General features: G+C 36.8%; 1 protein-coding gene across 13 annotated transcripts in view; it reads right to left on the bottom strand.

Moving 5' to 3' along the window:
* Nucleotides 1–17,334, bottom strand: part of DIAPH3 (diaphanous related formin 3) — a 508,438-nt gene that overhangs the window by 424,173 nt on the left and 66,931 nt on the right. For all 13 annotated transcript variants that reach the window (XR_012010017.1, XR_012010015.1, XR_012010016.1 and 10 more), the window contains one exon: nt 4,910–5,014. Coding sequence is in view for 9 of the 13 variants with exons in the window: in XM_072782860.1 (XP_072638961.1) it covers nt 4,910–5,014 (105 nt within the window). In the remaining 4 variants the exon portion in view is untranslated. The remainder of the gene's footprint in view (nt 1–4,909; nt 5,015–17,334) is intronic.

Genomic DNA, 17,334 nt, shown 5'->3' with positions numbered 1-17,334 from the left:
TTCTTGGCCTTCCAGGGAACTGCAGGATCAGAAGGAGAAAACTAGCTATTCTAAGAGGTCTGTTCTAGGGTGCTGATGGGATTTCATTTTAAAACAATTTTCCAGTGTTAATCCATTTTTTGCAAATACCTCCTCCTACTCTCTGGTTTTGTATGGGTGGGTGAAGGTTGTTCTAGATTGTCACAGGTGTTTAGAAAATGCCAAAATAATACTAATGATAATAAAAAAAAACACACATTTTATCCACATCTAATGATACACCCAAAGGACAAGACTACATGGCAACAGGTAGCAGTCCAGTTGTAATCTATATAGAAGTAAACTGATGGGCAGTCTCACCATCTTGCATTTAAAAATAATTTGGGTGGGGGGGCGCAGTGAACTTGGAAGCACTGATAAGCAAAAGCTCAAGTCCACAGAATGCAAAGCCTTATATTCATTCAGCCTCCTGCCTCCCTCTCACACCCTCTGAACTGCTTTCTCCTTCCAGGGATTTGCTTTCACTTCCTAGGGTGCAGGTTTTGACTTCTCAGGACTCTTCTCCAGCTTTATATTGCCACAGTTTATCCTGAAAAAGTTGAAAAATGAAATAGCACATAGAAGATTCTTTCTTCTCAACATATGGGAAGAGTATATTTTTCATTTTTGCAACTCCTTTGTGATGGGGGCAGGAGTGGGGGTTGCAGGAGGGAAGAATCCTTATGGATCTAAATCCTCTTCTCTACAGGTATCCTTTTTAACACATGTCTTCAGTTGTTTTTAAGGTAATCTATGGCTTCCTGTGACTTTCACATTACCCAGACATCATATACCCAGAGCCGGTTCACCCTGAATACAACTCAAGCCCCCACCAGAAAACAAACACCAACATCAAACCCGGTGTCAGAGAATCACAGACATAGATACACCAACACCAAGGAAAGAAAAACTGGGTGAAGGCAGCAAGTCTATTAGGATTTATCTCAAAGCCTGGTTTGTCTCCTCCAAGCACTAGAGTCCTGACAACAAAATCATCATTTAACATTATCCGCAGGGGTGCTTTAAGAATTTTAAGGGGAAAAATAACTAAACCACAATAAAGGGTGAGAACGACACTCAAAGTCAAGGTAAGCATGACTGAATACATTTATAAGGTATATTTTTATTAAATTATAGTTCCAGGTAGAAAGTAGGGGAAATTTTCACACAATTTGAGGCTTCAGAGCTCCTCTCTGCTTTATTTCAGAATTTTCTTCTTTCGTTCTTTGGGAACCAGAGATTCTCTTCCATTTGGACTGTCATGTTACATCCTAATTTCAAGGTCCTTACTACTTACTGCAGAATACTTACCATCCACCTAGTAATCAAATAAAAGTCAAGCCCGTATTCATTCTTTTCTGAAAGAAGTTTTAATAAACTTGCTACTGAACATCTGAGGCAAGTGATCTACCAAGGAATGTCCGCTTGGCCTTGTAGTACCCACTCTCATGTAGCTGGAGTATACTTGACGAGGGAAGTACTTTCCAGAATGAACTAGAGATAGAGACCCTACGTAGGCAAAAGGCTATCGGGAAAGTCCAGCCAGACACGCACAACAACAAAGCAAAATCCCAACCTCAAGTGGTTTAAATAAGAAATGCATCGGGGCACCTGGGTGGCTCAGTTGATTAAGCATCTGACTTTGGCTCAGGTCAAGATCCCAGGGTCCTGGGATCGGGCCCCACGTCGGGGCTCCCTGCTCAGTGGGGAGTCTGTTTCTCCCTCTGTCCCTCCCCTGCTCATGCTCTCTCTCTTTCTCTTATAAAAAAAAAAAAAGAAAAAAAAAAAAAAAAAAGAAATGCATCACCTCACATGAGGAAGAATCTGGAGGCAGGACTTTACACAGCCAGAGCAGCAGCTCTAAGGAGTCTTGTGCCAAGCATCCCATACCCTCTCACAGCCATGTCAAGTAAAAGGGAAAAAAAAAGTGGTTTTCTGCTCTGGATCTTTTTATGAGGGAGGGGAAAAAAACTTTCCTCGGAAGACCCCAGCAGACCTGGCTTCCAGACTGTACCGGCCAAATCTGGATCATATATCCACACCATAGGAAGCTGGAAAAATGGGACTCTGGAATTTTTAGCCTCTAAAATAGGCTCTTTGCTTACTAACATTTTAACAATCCTTTTCTAACTGAAAAAATTCAGCATTACTATTTGGCTACTTAAACAAACTTAAGGTCTTAGAAATAATCTAGCTTGATGGAGGAATTGTTTTTCCCCCAAATCCAAAAACCAAGCTTAACTACTTTAGGGCTGGTTTGAGGGTTAATAATTCTAAAACATTTTCAAATTATCAACTGTAGGCATCCAGTGCTATTTTCAAAAATATTAATGCTTACCCACAAAAGAGAATCTCAGAGCAAAGGCTGAGGCTAAATTTATAATAAAAGTTTATCTGACACAAATACCCCTTATACTCTCTAGAACAACCCATCAATGGATTTTGATGGTTTTTCTTCAGAACAGCTTTTTTTGTACTCATTAACCTCAATACGCTGGTATGACAAAGTCTGTATCTAAGAGTTAATGTGTTTCTACTTCCAGAGCAAAAATAGATGACTGGTCAGCTTGAACTTTCCACGATGTTAACCATCTGCCAAATTATTCAGAACCCTCCTAGGAAAAGCCATGATCCTCCACACACTAATTAAATGAGTGAATGCTTTAATCATACTTTAGATAACTAATCTATTTCAATCCTGATAATCTAATTATCTAATTCTAGTAAATAAATTCCAACCTTAGTCCAAAACGATTAGAGGATTAAAGTTTAAAATTAGTGAATGCAAACTGAAATAGATCCACTTTAATGAAGTTCAAAGCGGTTTGTTCTTCTATTAAAAAGTCTGTTTATTATCTGAAATTCAAGAATTGAAATGCAGTATTATGCCAAGGTTTTCTAAACCAGATTTTTTTGTTTTTATTTATTCATTTGAAAGAGAGAGAGAGAAAGCACAAGCAGGGGGAATGGAAGGCAGAGGGTGGGGGAAAAGCAGACTCCCTGTATAGCAGGGAGCCAGAGACTGGGTTGGATCCCAGCACCCTGGGATCTTGACCTGAGCTGAAGACAGATGCTTAACCAACTGAGCCACCCAGACACCCCTAAACCAGATCTAACTAATGTAATATCCCTTCAATTTATTAAGTGAATTCATACCTATTGGATTTAAAATTCCCTAACAGGAGACTCTTCCCAGATTATTCCATGCAACAGTTACATCAGAGGGAGGTGGGTGAGGGGATGGGGTAAAATAAAGGGGATTAAGAATACACTTACCAGTGAAGAGCCCTAATGTACAGAATCAGTGAATCCTATTGTACATCTGAAACTAATAACACTGCATGTTAACTATACAATAAAATAAAAGGAAATATACCATCTCCACTCCCCTTGTGTTTTTTCCACAATCTATTTCATCTACCAAACGTTTGTGTGTTTGTTATGTGTGTCCTATGTTGCTCCATAGGCCACAATGACTGTCTATCTTGGCACTCTAACTCCACTGCCTAAAATAGTGCCCAATAGAAAGACACTTTACTAAATGTGAGGTAGACTCACTAATGGTCAATCTGCATTTTCAAAAATGTAGTCAATTCACATCAGTAATTACGGTGCAATGATTTCAACAGCAAGAACAAACAAATCACAAAGAAAAAACAAGAAACTAACAATTGCTAACCACCACCTCTGCTACCACAAGAGGCAGCCACCAGTTATAAAATCTTTATGTTCCACTCATGGAATAAACAAATTCTAACAACAAGCCTATGAATGAGGACATTGAGAATCAGAGGTAAAATAAGATGCCCAATGTCAAAGGGCATCAACAACACAAGTGCTCTCTCAAGTTCCTAACACTCATTTGCAATAACCAGGTAGCATTAAGGGATAAAAAGCAACCTTCGTCAAAATAGCAGAATAGAGCACCCATCTATATAAGGAGCCAGAAAAAGTACAGTACTCAGTGATTTCTACAACTCAACATCAGACTGCTGAACACGAGGCATATTTAAAAATTAAACATCACTTGAGTCTGTCTTCCAAAAGAAAAGCCTCCAAGTCACTGAGTGGTCTCAGATAAATTGAACTCAAGCATAAGTAACTTATGTTCTTGTAACCTGGCCTTTAGTTAAAGTACCTAGTGAAAACCACAGTGTGATATTTTTCTCTGACCCAGTTCTATTTTAAATTCAGCCAAAATCATTTTCCACTGTCTTCCTGATTGCTTCTTCATTAGCTCCCGTTTTGTAGATTTCATCTAATCCATTTATTTAATTTCTATATGACTGGTCAAGCTCATTTGTTGTCCCATGAAATAAATGTAATTGATTCTGCCTGCCAGTCATGGTTTCTTAGACATTCCCCTCATTACTTCCATCCACATATTTCATGTTTCCCTGGAAAACGGGCAGCCACGTGGAGGCTTAATGCTCCTTTCAATGTCTACATTTATAATTTGTTACAAGATAATTTTATCCGTAGGGAAACTCACATTAAAGATATGCCTCTCAGCCACTATTATGTGAACTGATTTAGGTAGTTAGAGTAAAATCAGTCTTACTTTTCTGTAATACAAATATTACCCCAATTTATAAGTGACATCAGAGATCAATAGCCATCTTAATCCACTAACAAGGAAAGAAGTCTTGGAGCGAGGAAACCAACCCAGTCAGTGTTCCTCACCGACACCAGAGGCTAAAAAGCAAAAGCAGTTTTAGAAGGTTGAGAAATATTTTTAAATTAAGTAAACATCCTACTTGTGGCCTTTATACATTCAAAAACCCTGTGATTCCAGCTGCCCACAAACGTAAGCACTTCGTTAGACAAATGCGTTGTTTTCCACACTAGAACACGGTTCAGCAGTATTTTTCAACTTGACAGTTTTACTTACTGTCTTAGAAGCAGTATTAATGTACTGCATCACCATTTCTTTTTTGATGCTGAAGTCCTTTTCCCGCAATGGTGCCTTCTTATCTTCATTTAAATTCATATCTTCCTGGAAAACACAATTAAAAAGCCTCATTTTAGAATCTAAGTAGAACAGCAATTCTACATACCCTAGGAATGGGGGGGGTGGTCAATAATTTGTGACTAAAGCAGCATTAATTGTTTTGGAATGATTTACGTGTAGTTTTGCCTGGAGAAAAAAAAAGCAGGAGATACTGACCAAAAAAAAATGTTCTAGATCATTTTAACAGGTTAAAATGCTTATCAGAAAATATTTTTAAATTCAGAGAGTTAGTAAAATTACATTCTCTTCACTATAGATAATTAGATAGTTGATTTCTACCTTTCATTAGGTCATCTAGATTCACAATTTAAATACACATATACAACTATAGGTTGTTCTCTTTTTTTTTAATTAACAACAGCTGCACCTGAAGCCATCTTGCACTATTTCTGAAAGAGCTGCTCCAAGCTGTCATAAAATTTAGAAGATATATAAACCAAGCACTTTCCAGATTGTGTAGCTACAAGCTCATATAATAAAATACTTGGTTTAGATCCTAGCAAAACGCAAAGCATCCTATAGTTGTCTCTTTTCTACACATATCAAAAATACCCACTAACTACTTTGTTTATTCTGTGTTCTAAATCACATAAAAATTGTACTCATAAAAAGAGTACATCCCTAAAATCCAACATTTCTCAATAGCACCAATCAAAATAAATGGTTAAGTAACCTAGATCTTGCTATAGGTTGCATTCTACCTAAAAATACATATCAAGAATATCCACTTACATATGGGAATTCCTATGTAAGAGGTACTTTAGCTAGAGGCTCTTCTGGCAAAGGGAAAGGAGGCTGAGGGAAGGCAGTGCAAATGGATTTCCTCCAGATATTAGCCCTTGGTCATTTGTGATGTACAATATAACACACCTGAATTCCATAGCCATGCAGAAACAGGTACATAAAAAAAAAAAATCAGAACTTTAGATCACCTGTGGAGCCCAGCAGGGTAAATTTATTCTAAGTTTTATAAGAGTGCTACAATTCATCAGACGCTGTAGTTTATGCCTTTAGCTGACTCAGTTTTTGGCTACTAATCCCTTTAAGCACTTAAAAGTCAAAATTTCCTTCATTTCACCTTGATATAAATATTTAAGATCTTAGAAGTTCTTCCACTTGACACTCTAATAAAAGGTAGTAATTAGTAATGTCACTCCTGGCTGTTCAGGTTAGAAATATCCTATTATGTGAATAATGGGTTTGTTTTCTTCCCCTCTTCTCCCCTTTTTTTTTTTTTCCTTTAAGCCAAGGGCTTTCAATAGGCCTTAATACCATTTAGGATTTTAGAAAGGTCTTGGGATATTTTGGGTGTCAGTGACTGAGAGGATGCTACCAGCATTTATTAAGGTGTGCTAAACATTCTTCAACACCTGGGCTAATCCTACACAATAAGAAACTGTCCTGCGTCCCGCAGACAAATGCACATATCTTAAAGAAAACCATAACTTATAAGGCTAGACTAATTCAATCGAATTAAATGTAAAATGCAGTATGTAAATTGGTCACAGATCAAATACTTCGCATTGTGAGTTTTTAAGATACACTGATTTTTCTAAGAATTCAACTACTCTGCAAATTATAGTTACACTGGGTTTTTTGTTTTTGTTTTAAATAACCTTTACCATCAATCGTGTTCTATTTTTGAAATATGAGTATCCCTGGACAACACTGGATGTGGCACCACTGCTGTTATACTCACATGAAGCAAAGATTCAAGAATGACTTTATTATACCTTCCTGAGCAGTCAAAGCCAATTGCTTATATTGAAATGTATATTATTGTATTATGCAGTACAGTAAGGCATTAAGTACATTTTAAAAATTATGAGTGTAGATAGCATATATTACCTATAAAGAATTTCACTGAAAGAAAGTAATGGGGAAGTTACGGGGAAAGTAATGGGAATAGTTGTTATAAAAGAGCAAGGGATATAGTAAGAGTACTGAGAACCTCTGTATTAAATTATTCACTTTTATTTTTTTCTGTCCAATGGCCAAGCATGACCCAGCCTCTTTAACCAGCAAATTAAAATATGCAGTAAATACAGAATATAAAAAAACCTAGAAGTCCATTAATTGTAGCTGAAATCAAAATAAAATTTTAAGGGATATGCTTTTAAAAAGTCTACTGCTTTCTTTTTTGAAAGGCATATTCAAGAGGATAGCTCACACAAAAGTAGTATATTGGGAATTAAGGAAGAAACCCAGAGTTCTCCCAACCTCTTTACCCTACCTTACCCCATCTTTCTTATCCAAATATAGCACTTGCTTCATAACAGTACCTGTTTAAAAGCAAAAAGAGAAACAAAGAAGAAATGATACTAAGAAGTTTGGAATTAGCTACATGGTACCACACACCTTTCGTATTAGGCATCTAACTCACAGGTGGCCATCTCTATATGGCCAGAAAGAAATGGCACTGGAAAAGCCAGCTCTGCCATTTACAAAAGAAAAGGAAATACGGAAGTAATGAAAAGGAAAAATATGTAGTTGTGTATAAAAAATGCAAAATGTATAAAATAGATGATTTTTACCTCTACAAAGAAAAAGGCTGAAAGAAAAAAGCCTTATTGGACACTGATTTTAGCGGTGGGGCAGGCGAGGGGTTGGCGGTGGTACAAATTCCTTGGTAAATGTATTAGAAGTTTTTTCCTAACAAATGCACATCTATGTTATGGGGGAAGAAAAAAAAATTCCTTCTACCCTTTATAGGTTCTTCTAAATTAATCTAGGAATTAAGTTGCCAGGAGGCAGATTAATGGGAGAAAAATTAAATTTTATTCACACATACAAGAAGCCCACATACATGAAAGATTCCAAGACAGAAAGGTAAAATGAGGTCTATATGCCATAATAAGCTAAGTTTCAAAGGGAAGAAGGGCAATTCACAGAGAGGTAAGAAGTTTGTTAATTAGATATTTGTCCTCCTATACCACGGGTTGCTCAGATAAAATTCCTCTCTTATAATAACTCTCTGGGACAGACTCCCAATTTAGATTCTTCTAGGTGGTTCAGAGAGGGGCAAAAAGTTTCTCTTGAGCCCACAGAGTCTCAACTGCCTTCAGCTCAAATAGTGCACATGCCAAAGTGGCACATATTGGAGAAACTTGCTCTGAACACTGTCAGCGTTTTTATGTTTAATCCCATAGGAGCTAAGCTAAGCACCTCTGAAGGCTCTCCAAGAAACTGGAGTGGGAGGGTTGGGTGTGGGGGATCCAGAGGAGCCTAGCATCTTCATTTAATGACCCCTTCCTTAAGGGGAAATCTTCAGCCTGAGATTTTGAGTATCACACTGTCTCTCAACTCCATGAATTACAGAACAGAAAATACAGACTCCCAGAAATCAAACGACTTTTCACGGAGAGCTGGCTATTCGAAATGTGAGAACTGGAGCTCAGACTCCCAGTCTAGAGCAGTTTCCAGGTAATTATAATAGGTCCCTTGAAAGCAAGTCATCAATTTTGATGTTACTCAGTTTACATCTGCTCCAGATGATACAGTATCTCTACTGTCTTAGGTCAAGTTCCCTAGAGATAGAGTATAAGACAGGGATTCTGGTGCAGAGGACTAATGGAGGGGATGCACTCAGGAGAGGGGAGTGAAAAAAAAAAAAAACAAGACAGAGCAGGGCAAAAGACATTTGAAAATGTTGCCTTAGCTAGACTCTGGCTTCACCCGAATTGCCCAGCTATCAGTACTACCAAGAGGGAGAGAGCAGCCTCACACCTCCAAATCAGTCAATTAGCTTCGGGGTCCTAGTTACCGAACCCCAAATCTCTGAATAGGGCAGCTGTGAGCTACTAGGAATCAATATTTATCACCTGGGGTTTACAAGCACCAGGCTGGTAAAAGGGGGCGGGGGGGTTGTAGGGGTACCAACAGCACCCACTACACCTTTTGAAGATAACTTTATATTTATAGTAAGGCTTCTTTCTAAACAGAATTTAATAATACAGAAACTCATATTCACGGCCTCAACAAGCAATATGAGCCACTGTATTAACCAATTCTTCCATTCAAACATAGGATGGGACATCATCTAGTATCCTACATAGGTACAAAATGATACTACAGGTACAAATTTTGAGAACCCTGAAATGTGGTTTACTTCAACATATCAATGTACTGGAATAGATGTATGTAATTCATTAAATATTACAAATCAAGTACTGAACAGGAAATACACAGAACATAATTGCAAAAGACCAGCTGAGTAATTTGAGTGAGGCTAATATTTAGTTTAAGAGTATATAGGAGATAGGATATATAGTGTATAGTGTACAATTTTCCCACTTAATAGATATTTATTCGTCGGCTATTTAGCTGAATAATCTCAAAAATACTTAAGCAGTTATCAAATCAAAACTTTGAAGAGTATGGTTAATGTTCTATTAATATCTTAACATACATTATAAATTAACTCATTTATAGTGCTACCTTCATATACATGTTGAGAAACAGTTTTGCCTGGGGACACAGGGAGTTGCAACATCAAAAACTAATTTTCCTTCAGTTAATTACTTTCTAATTAAAAACTTTACCTTAATTGAACCACTGTGCTATTTTACTACACGAGGCTGACTGGAACTAAGGATAGATTTTTAGTAAAAGAAAAAAAACACTGCAAAAGAAACTCAAATTGAGGGGTACTCTAGAAATAAAGATTCTTCTCAAGTATTGGGGTCATAAAAGATAAGGAAATGCCACTGACTGAAGGAGTCTAAGTATATATAGCAAACTGATCTCAAGGTATGATCCTGGATTGGATCCTAGAACAGAAAAAGTCTGAGTAGAAAAACTGGCAAAACCTCAATAATGTAGTTAGTATCGTACCAGCATTAATATCTCAGTTTTAATAACTGCACTCAAGTTACAGAAGGTGACATCTGAGAACATTGGGTGAAGGTTACATAAGAACTGTGTGCTCTTTTTGTGACCCTTCTGTAAATCTAAGATTGTTTCAAAATCATATTCTCAAAAAAAATCATATTCTCGTAAGAATAAATTGAAATATTCATAACATCTCTGCCATAAAATCATTTAAGAATGAAAAAAATGGAACATCACTCACTCTTTTTTTTTTTTTTAAGTCTAAGTAAGAAGAGTAAGTTTGCAGTGTATTTGCTTACAATAAATATAGACTTGACAGAGGGGGAAGGAAGTAAAGCCACTATCAGAATAAATCCCAGACTACTTAGAGATAGAGTTAAGACAAAGGTATCAGAATTCCATTCCAAATCTAAAAGGTCAGGCACCCTTTGGGATTTTCCCCAAACAAAATTTAAGTTGCTCACATTTCTTCCCATTTTCGTTCCAAACCTGCTCTGCAAACCATCCTCACTCTTCCCACAATTCTTTCTACAGCTTTTCACAAAGATTTAGTATTTCTGTCATCTTAAATAATGGTTAAGTTCTTGGGCCAGGCCAGTGCTAAACATATATAAGCTCTTTCATTAATCATCGTGAATAACCCACCCAAGGTATGTACTAGCCTCTTTTCATTGAGGAGAGAGTGGAGGCTTAGGGAAATTCTTTCAGTTGCCCATAGTACTATAGCTGAGATTTGAACTCTGGTCTGCCTTAACTCTCCATTCTTATTCCCATAGTATTTATCTCCATTATCAACTAAAATCCCATTTCCTTTGTGGCTAATACTATTAGACTTATTATTTATGTTGCCAGCAACTTGTGTTGACTCCTCTCCCATCCCATGCCTTGCCATCCAGTCTTTGGCCTCCCCACACCAGCAGTCTTTACTTTCATTTTTCTCAACCACAGTCTTCATGACCATACCTAGACTTTGTCATTATCTAAAAACTGTCTACTCAAGTATCATCATAATCCCCATGACCCTATTCTCTGGCCTCCATCTTCTTTTCACTTGTCCTACTTCCACCCAGACCACTTCAATAAAACCTCTAGCTTCTTCATCTCCTCCATTTTCTCCCAAAGCAAGTTAATTCCATGGTCCATCGCTTCCTTATGGAAAAGCCAACTAGTTTTTCCTTCTCAAATTCCCTAAGGTACTTATTTCAAACTTGCCCTTCCCCAAGAACTATGAAACTACCACTTCTACCTATCATTTTCAGTAAACAAATTTCAATTTCCTCCGTGAAAAGAAAGCTTCCAATTTCCCATTTCCTATATTACCAATTTATTTGCACACTAATCTTTATCAATTCTTGCATCCATCCAAAGATAATTCCATTCATTTATGGATCCTCGTTCTGCTCACCTCCTGAAAGGACACTGCATATCAATTATTCTTTTTCAATCCTATCTCACTAAATTGTTCTCAGTTGGTTGGGTCTCAATATATAAACATGCTAATCCTTAATGGTTTAAAATTAAAAGGAAAAAGAGCCTTCCCTCAACCCTAGCTCTGCTTTATATATGGCCTCCTTGATTCTCCTTCACAAGTAACCTTTAAAAGGACTTTTTCTGCACACGTGCTGCCACTTTCACAGTGCATACACCACAGTGGATTTCCTTCCAGGTATTTGCTAAATAAATATGATGTAACAAAAGTTCCCAAACAGAATTTCCTAATCCTATTTCAGGACAAAACATGAAATTGAAGTGATTTTCTGAAGGATGGAGCTGGAGCTAGAGATTATACTCACACCCCTGAGAACTGTGACAGAAACAAGGTCGAGACCCAGAAATGGATTCTTCAGACAGTAGTACTGACACCGGTAAATAGAGCCAAGCTGAAATCCAGGACGGAGCCTTGGAAAACCACACACCACCTCAGTGAGCTGGAACAAGGTGGTATCTGTGGGGGGAAGTGAACAGAGTGGAGATCCTACAGACTTCCCTCAAACTGTCTAGGTTTCTGTGATGTACTATGTCCACCCAGAGGAATGAGGGCTATGCCTTCTTCTAAATTGCACAAGGACATCATATGTGTCAAGAGCAGCTCTGACCCGGATATAGAACATAGTCAAAGGAATATAGTCAAATTAGCAGCTTTTTAAGATACTGCAAAAGATTTTGCCTATGTGCTGGATGGGGCCAGAAGTTCCCACCAACAAGAAAGTCACAAGTTTGCTACTATATTTTACACACCCTGACTCCATCCTACTGAAAAAATACTGGTACAAATATTTCCCACATTTTCTTGGCAAAACTGAGGTGGGGGGGGGGAGATCCAATCTTAATACTCTTGCAAATACATGCAACTAGTTAGAGCACTAAGGAGCAATCAAGCAAAGAATGGCAAACAGAATGGACATATTTTCAACTGAGTTACAAACATTAGTCTCACTATTTTCATTCACGGATGTGGATTTTACAAGACAGCATGCTCATTAAATTTACATACATCAAGTTGAGTGGGATAGTTAACACCATGGAGAGTCAGATTAAATTTAAAATGATTGACTATTTGGAGAATTAAGTGAATATGCACAGGCAGCAAGTTGAAGACGGTCAGGTTTGAGGTAATTCACCCAGAGAGGAAAAACTCTACAGACAGGCAGAGGCATGCCAGTTAGAAAATGTTTGTGGAGAGACAGGACAGTCCTCGATCCAAACATTCATGTGGATCAATAAGCATAATATCAGAAGGTAAGAACTGGAAGCACAGCAATATCAAAATCAAACATTAATTCTTAAGTCAAAAGTAATCCTCTCATTTCAATAGTGTATTAAAGCTTCTGTTTCATGAGTTAAAACCAAGAGAATCATTCTTGCAAATAGTCTGTTTTGCTTAGTTTGCTCTTTTGTTTACAGCAACAAATTGGTTAAGCATTTTCAGAGGTCCACAAGATCCCCTAATTACTTCTCCTGAGACTTCAGATCTCAACATCCTAAAAGCACAATTTTGCCTCTATCTCCACTAAAAGTGTTCTTCTGTTCTTAATCACAATGGAATTCATCTTCCATACCACATGTCAAAAAAGTCTTGCTAATGCTTATCCCTACACTAAGGTAGTGTTTATACTATCATGAACAGGTTAGTGCCAAATAAAGTGAAAGATTTCATGATCTCATTCCAGATCATTATATACACTCAAATCGTGCACATTAACTGAATCTACTATCTAGTTCGGCAATTTGTTTTATTCTTGTTAGGTTTACATAAAACTAGAAAACCTTTAAGAGATAAATACACCTTGGGAAAAAATCAGAATTAGCACTATTACTACTTTATATTCAACATGTCCATAAATACGCTAACCTTACAGAATAACTGATCTTTCTTTTGACCACTTTTTACTATGTTCTTATGTATAACATTATAATAACCTTTTGTACTTATCAATGTGATTATAGAGATTTTTTTTTTTTTGGTTCTGCCAATAGTGATGTTGGATTTTCACTGTTCTACCCATGGCATCTTTACTCAATCCCCATTAAAATTAATAGGAATCCAAACAGCTAGCTCATTAACAGGACAGCAGCCAGAAAACAGTATTTATCCAGAGACTAATAAAGAACTCACATAAAATGTTTGACCAAATACTCTAGGCTGGAGCTTATAGGAAGTGTAAAGTATCTCAATTTAAAACCAAATTTCAATTTGTCCCAAAGCCAGTATCAAAAAACAAAAGAAAAAAGAAACTCAAGCATCACTTTTCTTCCATATGAGTTTTAGCTGAATAGACAAGAAATGAAATTAATATGCAGGGAGCTGCACAACTGATTTATTTTGAAATATTATCTTACTGGAACTGGTCAAGCATATACATAAGAACGTACAATCGCAAACAATTGTTATCTGATCTTTTAGATAAGAACACAGCTACTGATAAAAGTAGCTTTTTATTTGCTTTTCAACTCTTCTAAACAAATAGCCATTTCTTCACCAATTACACGAACGATAAATAAATAGTCATTGGACTGAACATACAAAAGCCAACTTTTCTGAGATGAAAGAAGACTGAGCAAAAGTCCACAGAGTTGGAAAAGAAGAGACACACTTCCTAATTGGTGAAAGAGCATGCCTAAACTTTATCATAATACTTATTCTTCTTAAAATTCCTCTAACCATTTTATTGGTTCAACGAACTCCCACCAGGCAAAATCCAATGTTCCTAAATCATTTATTTTCTCATTTATCTGGATCTAAAGAGAAACAACTAGGCATTGACATTATTCCCCCCTGACAAACACAACCCATGAATCAACTTGACAATTGCCTTAATACTTCTCTTTTCCTCCTCCTCCTCTTCCTATTTGGATTATTATTCGGATTGCTTTTAAACCACCTTTCCCTAAACTTTTCAATTTCTACCTAAAGGAAAGGGAAAGGTGACAACTAATAGATCAAAACAAACCATTCCCACACAACCACTCTCATTTTATCTGATCAACCCTAAATATACTTTAAGTTGTTAGGAAATAAAAAATACTCATGATACAGAAAAGCAGATTTGTAAAGAATGCTAATACTTGAAATAAAGTACTAGTGGGAATCTATAGCAACCAATAAACAGAATTAACATAAAAGAATCTTTCTTGGTTTAGCTTTTCATTCCAACTATGGGTAAGATATCACCTACACATTCAACACAAACAGGCACTCATTCATTTATCTGAATAGAGACATAGCCATGCATAAATCCTCAAGACCAAGGATTAAGGTGGAAAAAAGTGATAGGGAAAGAAATAGGAAATAGAGTCTTTCACAGGTATCCAAAGAGTGAGAACATGGAATAAAGTTAGCAAGATGGTAAGGCACCTGGCTGGTTCAGTTGGTTAAGTGATCAACTCTTGGTTTAAGTTCAGGTACGTTCTCAAGGTCCTGAGATCCAGCCCCAGGTGGGGTTCCCTGCTAACCAGAGTCTGCCTGAGATTCTTTCTCTCCCTCTGCCCCACCCCACCACCTTCCACATGTGTGAGCTCTCTCTCACCCCTCCCTCCCTCCTCACATGTGCACACTCTCACAAATAAGTTTTTAAAAATATAAAAAGAAGTTAACAAGATCAATCCTTCTCCCACCAACTACAGTAAGTATCAAAACATATGTATGTGGTCATATTCTATTTTATAAGTTCATTGAGCTTTCTTTTTGTTTTCTTCTTCTGGACCTTATACTTCAAATACATCTGATTTGTTTATAAAAAGACATTCAATATTTAACTGTACATGTGCTAAATTTTTTTTCATTTGATTGCTTAAACACAGTGTTACCAAGGCCGAAAAAACAGATAACTAGACAATACACGCAATATGCACGGTGAAGCCACTATGGAGACAGAGATGAGTGAAGTTAAATATCTGTTGTCCACTAACATACATTTCTTAGAAAAAATGTTCATATAACAGAGTTCTCATTAAAGAAGTTCTTACAGTTCTGGACAGCCTGGGTGGCTTAGCGCCACCTTCAGCTCAGGGTGATCCTGGAGACCCAGAATCAAATCAAACGTCAGGCTTCCTGCATGGAGCCTGCTTCTCCCTCTGCCTGTGTCTCTGCCTGTCTCTATCTCTGTGTCTCTTATGAATAAATAAAATCTTTAAAAAAAAGTTTTTACAGTTCTAATGAATCAACAAGTAAAATAAATATCAGAGTCACTCATTTAATCAGAAAATACACAGTTAAAAAAAAAAAAAAGTTAGCAGGATCAAGAATCTACCTTACTGGAAAGGCCAGTCTAGTGAGGAAATAACCATAACTCAAGTAACTGAAATGTAAAATGAGAAAAGACCTTTCTAAATACTTTAGGGAGAGGGATCCCTGGGTGGCGCAGCGGTTTAGCGCCTGCCTTTGGCCCAGGGCGCGATCCTGGAGACCTGGGATCGAATCCCACGTCGGGCTCCCGGTGCATGGAGCCTGCTTCTCCCTCTGCCTGTGTCTCTGCCTCTCTCTCTCTCTCTCTCTGTGTGTGACTATCATAAATAAATAAAAAAAAATTTTAAAAAAAAAAATAAATAAATAAATAAATACTTTAGGGAGAGAAAAATCGAACATATTAACTCTTGTCTAAGGTTTTTAGAAAAAGCTTTATGGAACTGATTGTGTTTCATCTTCATTTCAGAAGCAGAAGAGGACTTTAAAAAAAAAAAAAAAAAAAAAAAAAAAGGTGGAGTACTTATTTGGAGCCAGAAGAGGACTTTTTTTAAGAAGCTGCAGTACATAGAAATAAGAACAGCTTCTCAGTCCCCTAATTCAAGGTTTATTATGTTTGGAATGAAATCTCAGATTTGAAAAATACTCATCACTTTCAAGAAGACAGTTTTAACTTTTATTGTACAATTCTACTCAGTACAATGAAAAGAGGAGTAAAAAACATAAGTTTCTCACATATATTCTGTTAGGACACAAAATAATATAAGGGAATCTACAAATAAAAACTAGTGAGAATTCTGTAATGTTACCAGATACCAAAATTCATAACAAAAATTGGCAATATTCTTAGTTTAAAAAAAATTTAAGGGCAGCCTAGGTGGCTCAGCAGTTTAGCGCTGTCTTCAGCCCAGGGCCTGATCCTGGAGACTCGGGATCGAGTCCCATATCAGGCTCCCTGCATGGAGCCTGCTTCTCCCTCTGCCTGTCTCTCTGTGTGACTCTCATGAATAAATAAAACCTTTAAAAAAAATTTTAAGATAGTTACATATCAGAAATAAAAAATAAACCAACTAGATGTACAAGGCCCCTAGGGAGAAAAAACCATAAATTTTTACTGTTTAAGGAACTAAAAAATTTAGAGATAACACATACAATATTCACAGAAGGGAAAACTTATCACAGAAGTATTCATTTTGCCTAAATCAATAAATTCACTGAAATTCCAATCAAGATCCCAAGAGGGTTTATAATGGAACTTACCTGATTTTAAAATTAATATAAAAACACAAAGGCTCCAGAATAGTCAAGATGATTTTGAATAGAGGGAGGGGATCTTAGATAATAAGGCTTAATACACAGCTATAGTAATTAAGACAATGGATGTAAATGAGAGTTAGACAAATAGACTAATGGACAAAATCAAATCTCCAAAACAAATCCACATACATGGCAGGAACTTGACTTTTACCAGGGGAGGTATGATAAATGAAGGATAAGAAGGACTATTAAATCAATGATAACAGAAAAAAAAAATCAGTAAATCCACATAGGAGAAAAACTGTATCCATATCTTACAAGACATACAGATATGGAATCCTAAAATACAGAACAGATTTATGATGTCAGGATCAAGAAGGATTTCTTAAATATAAAAAAGCCAAGACCTTAAAGAGATGGATAAGTCAGACCACATGGAATTTTACAGTTCTGTACCTTAATCCATCTACCCCTAAAGAAAGTAAAAAAGACAAGACCTCGACTGGGACAAGATGCTTTACAGCTTATAAATGGA

The sequence above is a fragment of the Canis lupus genome, chromosome 17 (assembly GCF_048164855.1).
Source record: "Canis lupus baileyi chromosome 17, mCanLup2.hap1, whole genome shotgun sequence".
In the NCBI taxonomy this organism is placed as follows: Eukaryota; Metazoa; Chordata; class Mammalia; order Carnivora; family Canidae; genus Canis; species Canis lupus.
The sequence above is the reverse complement of the archived record's forward strand: the minus strand, read 5'-3'. Positions and strand labels throughout refer to the sequence as shown.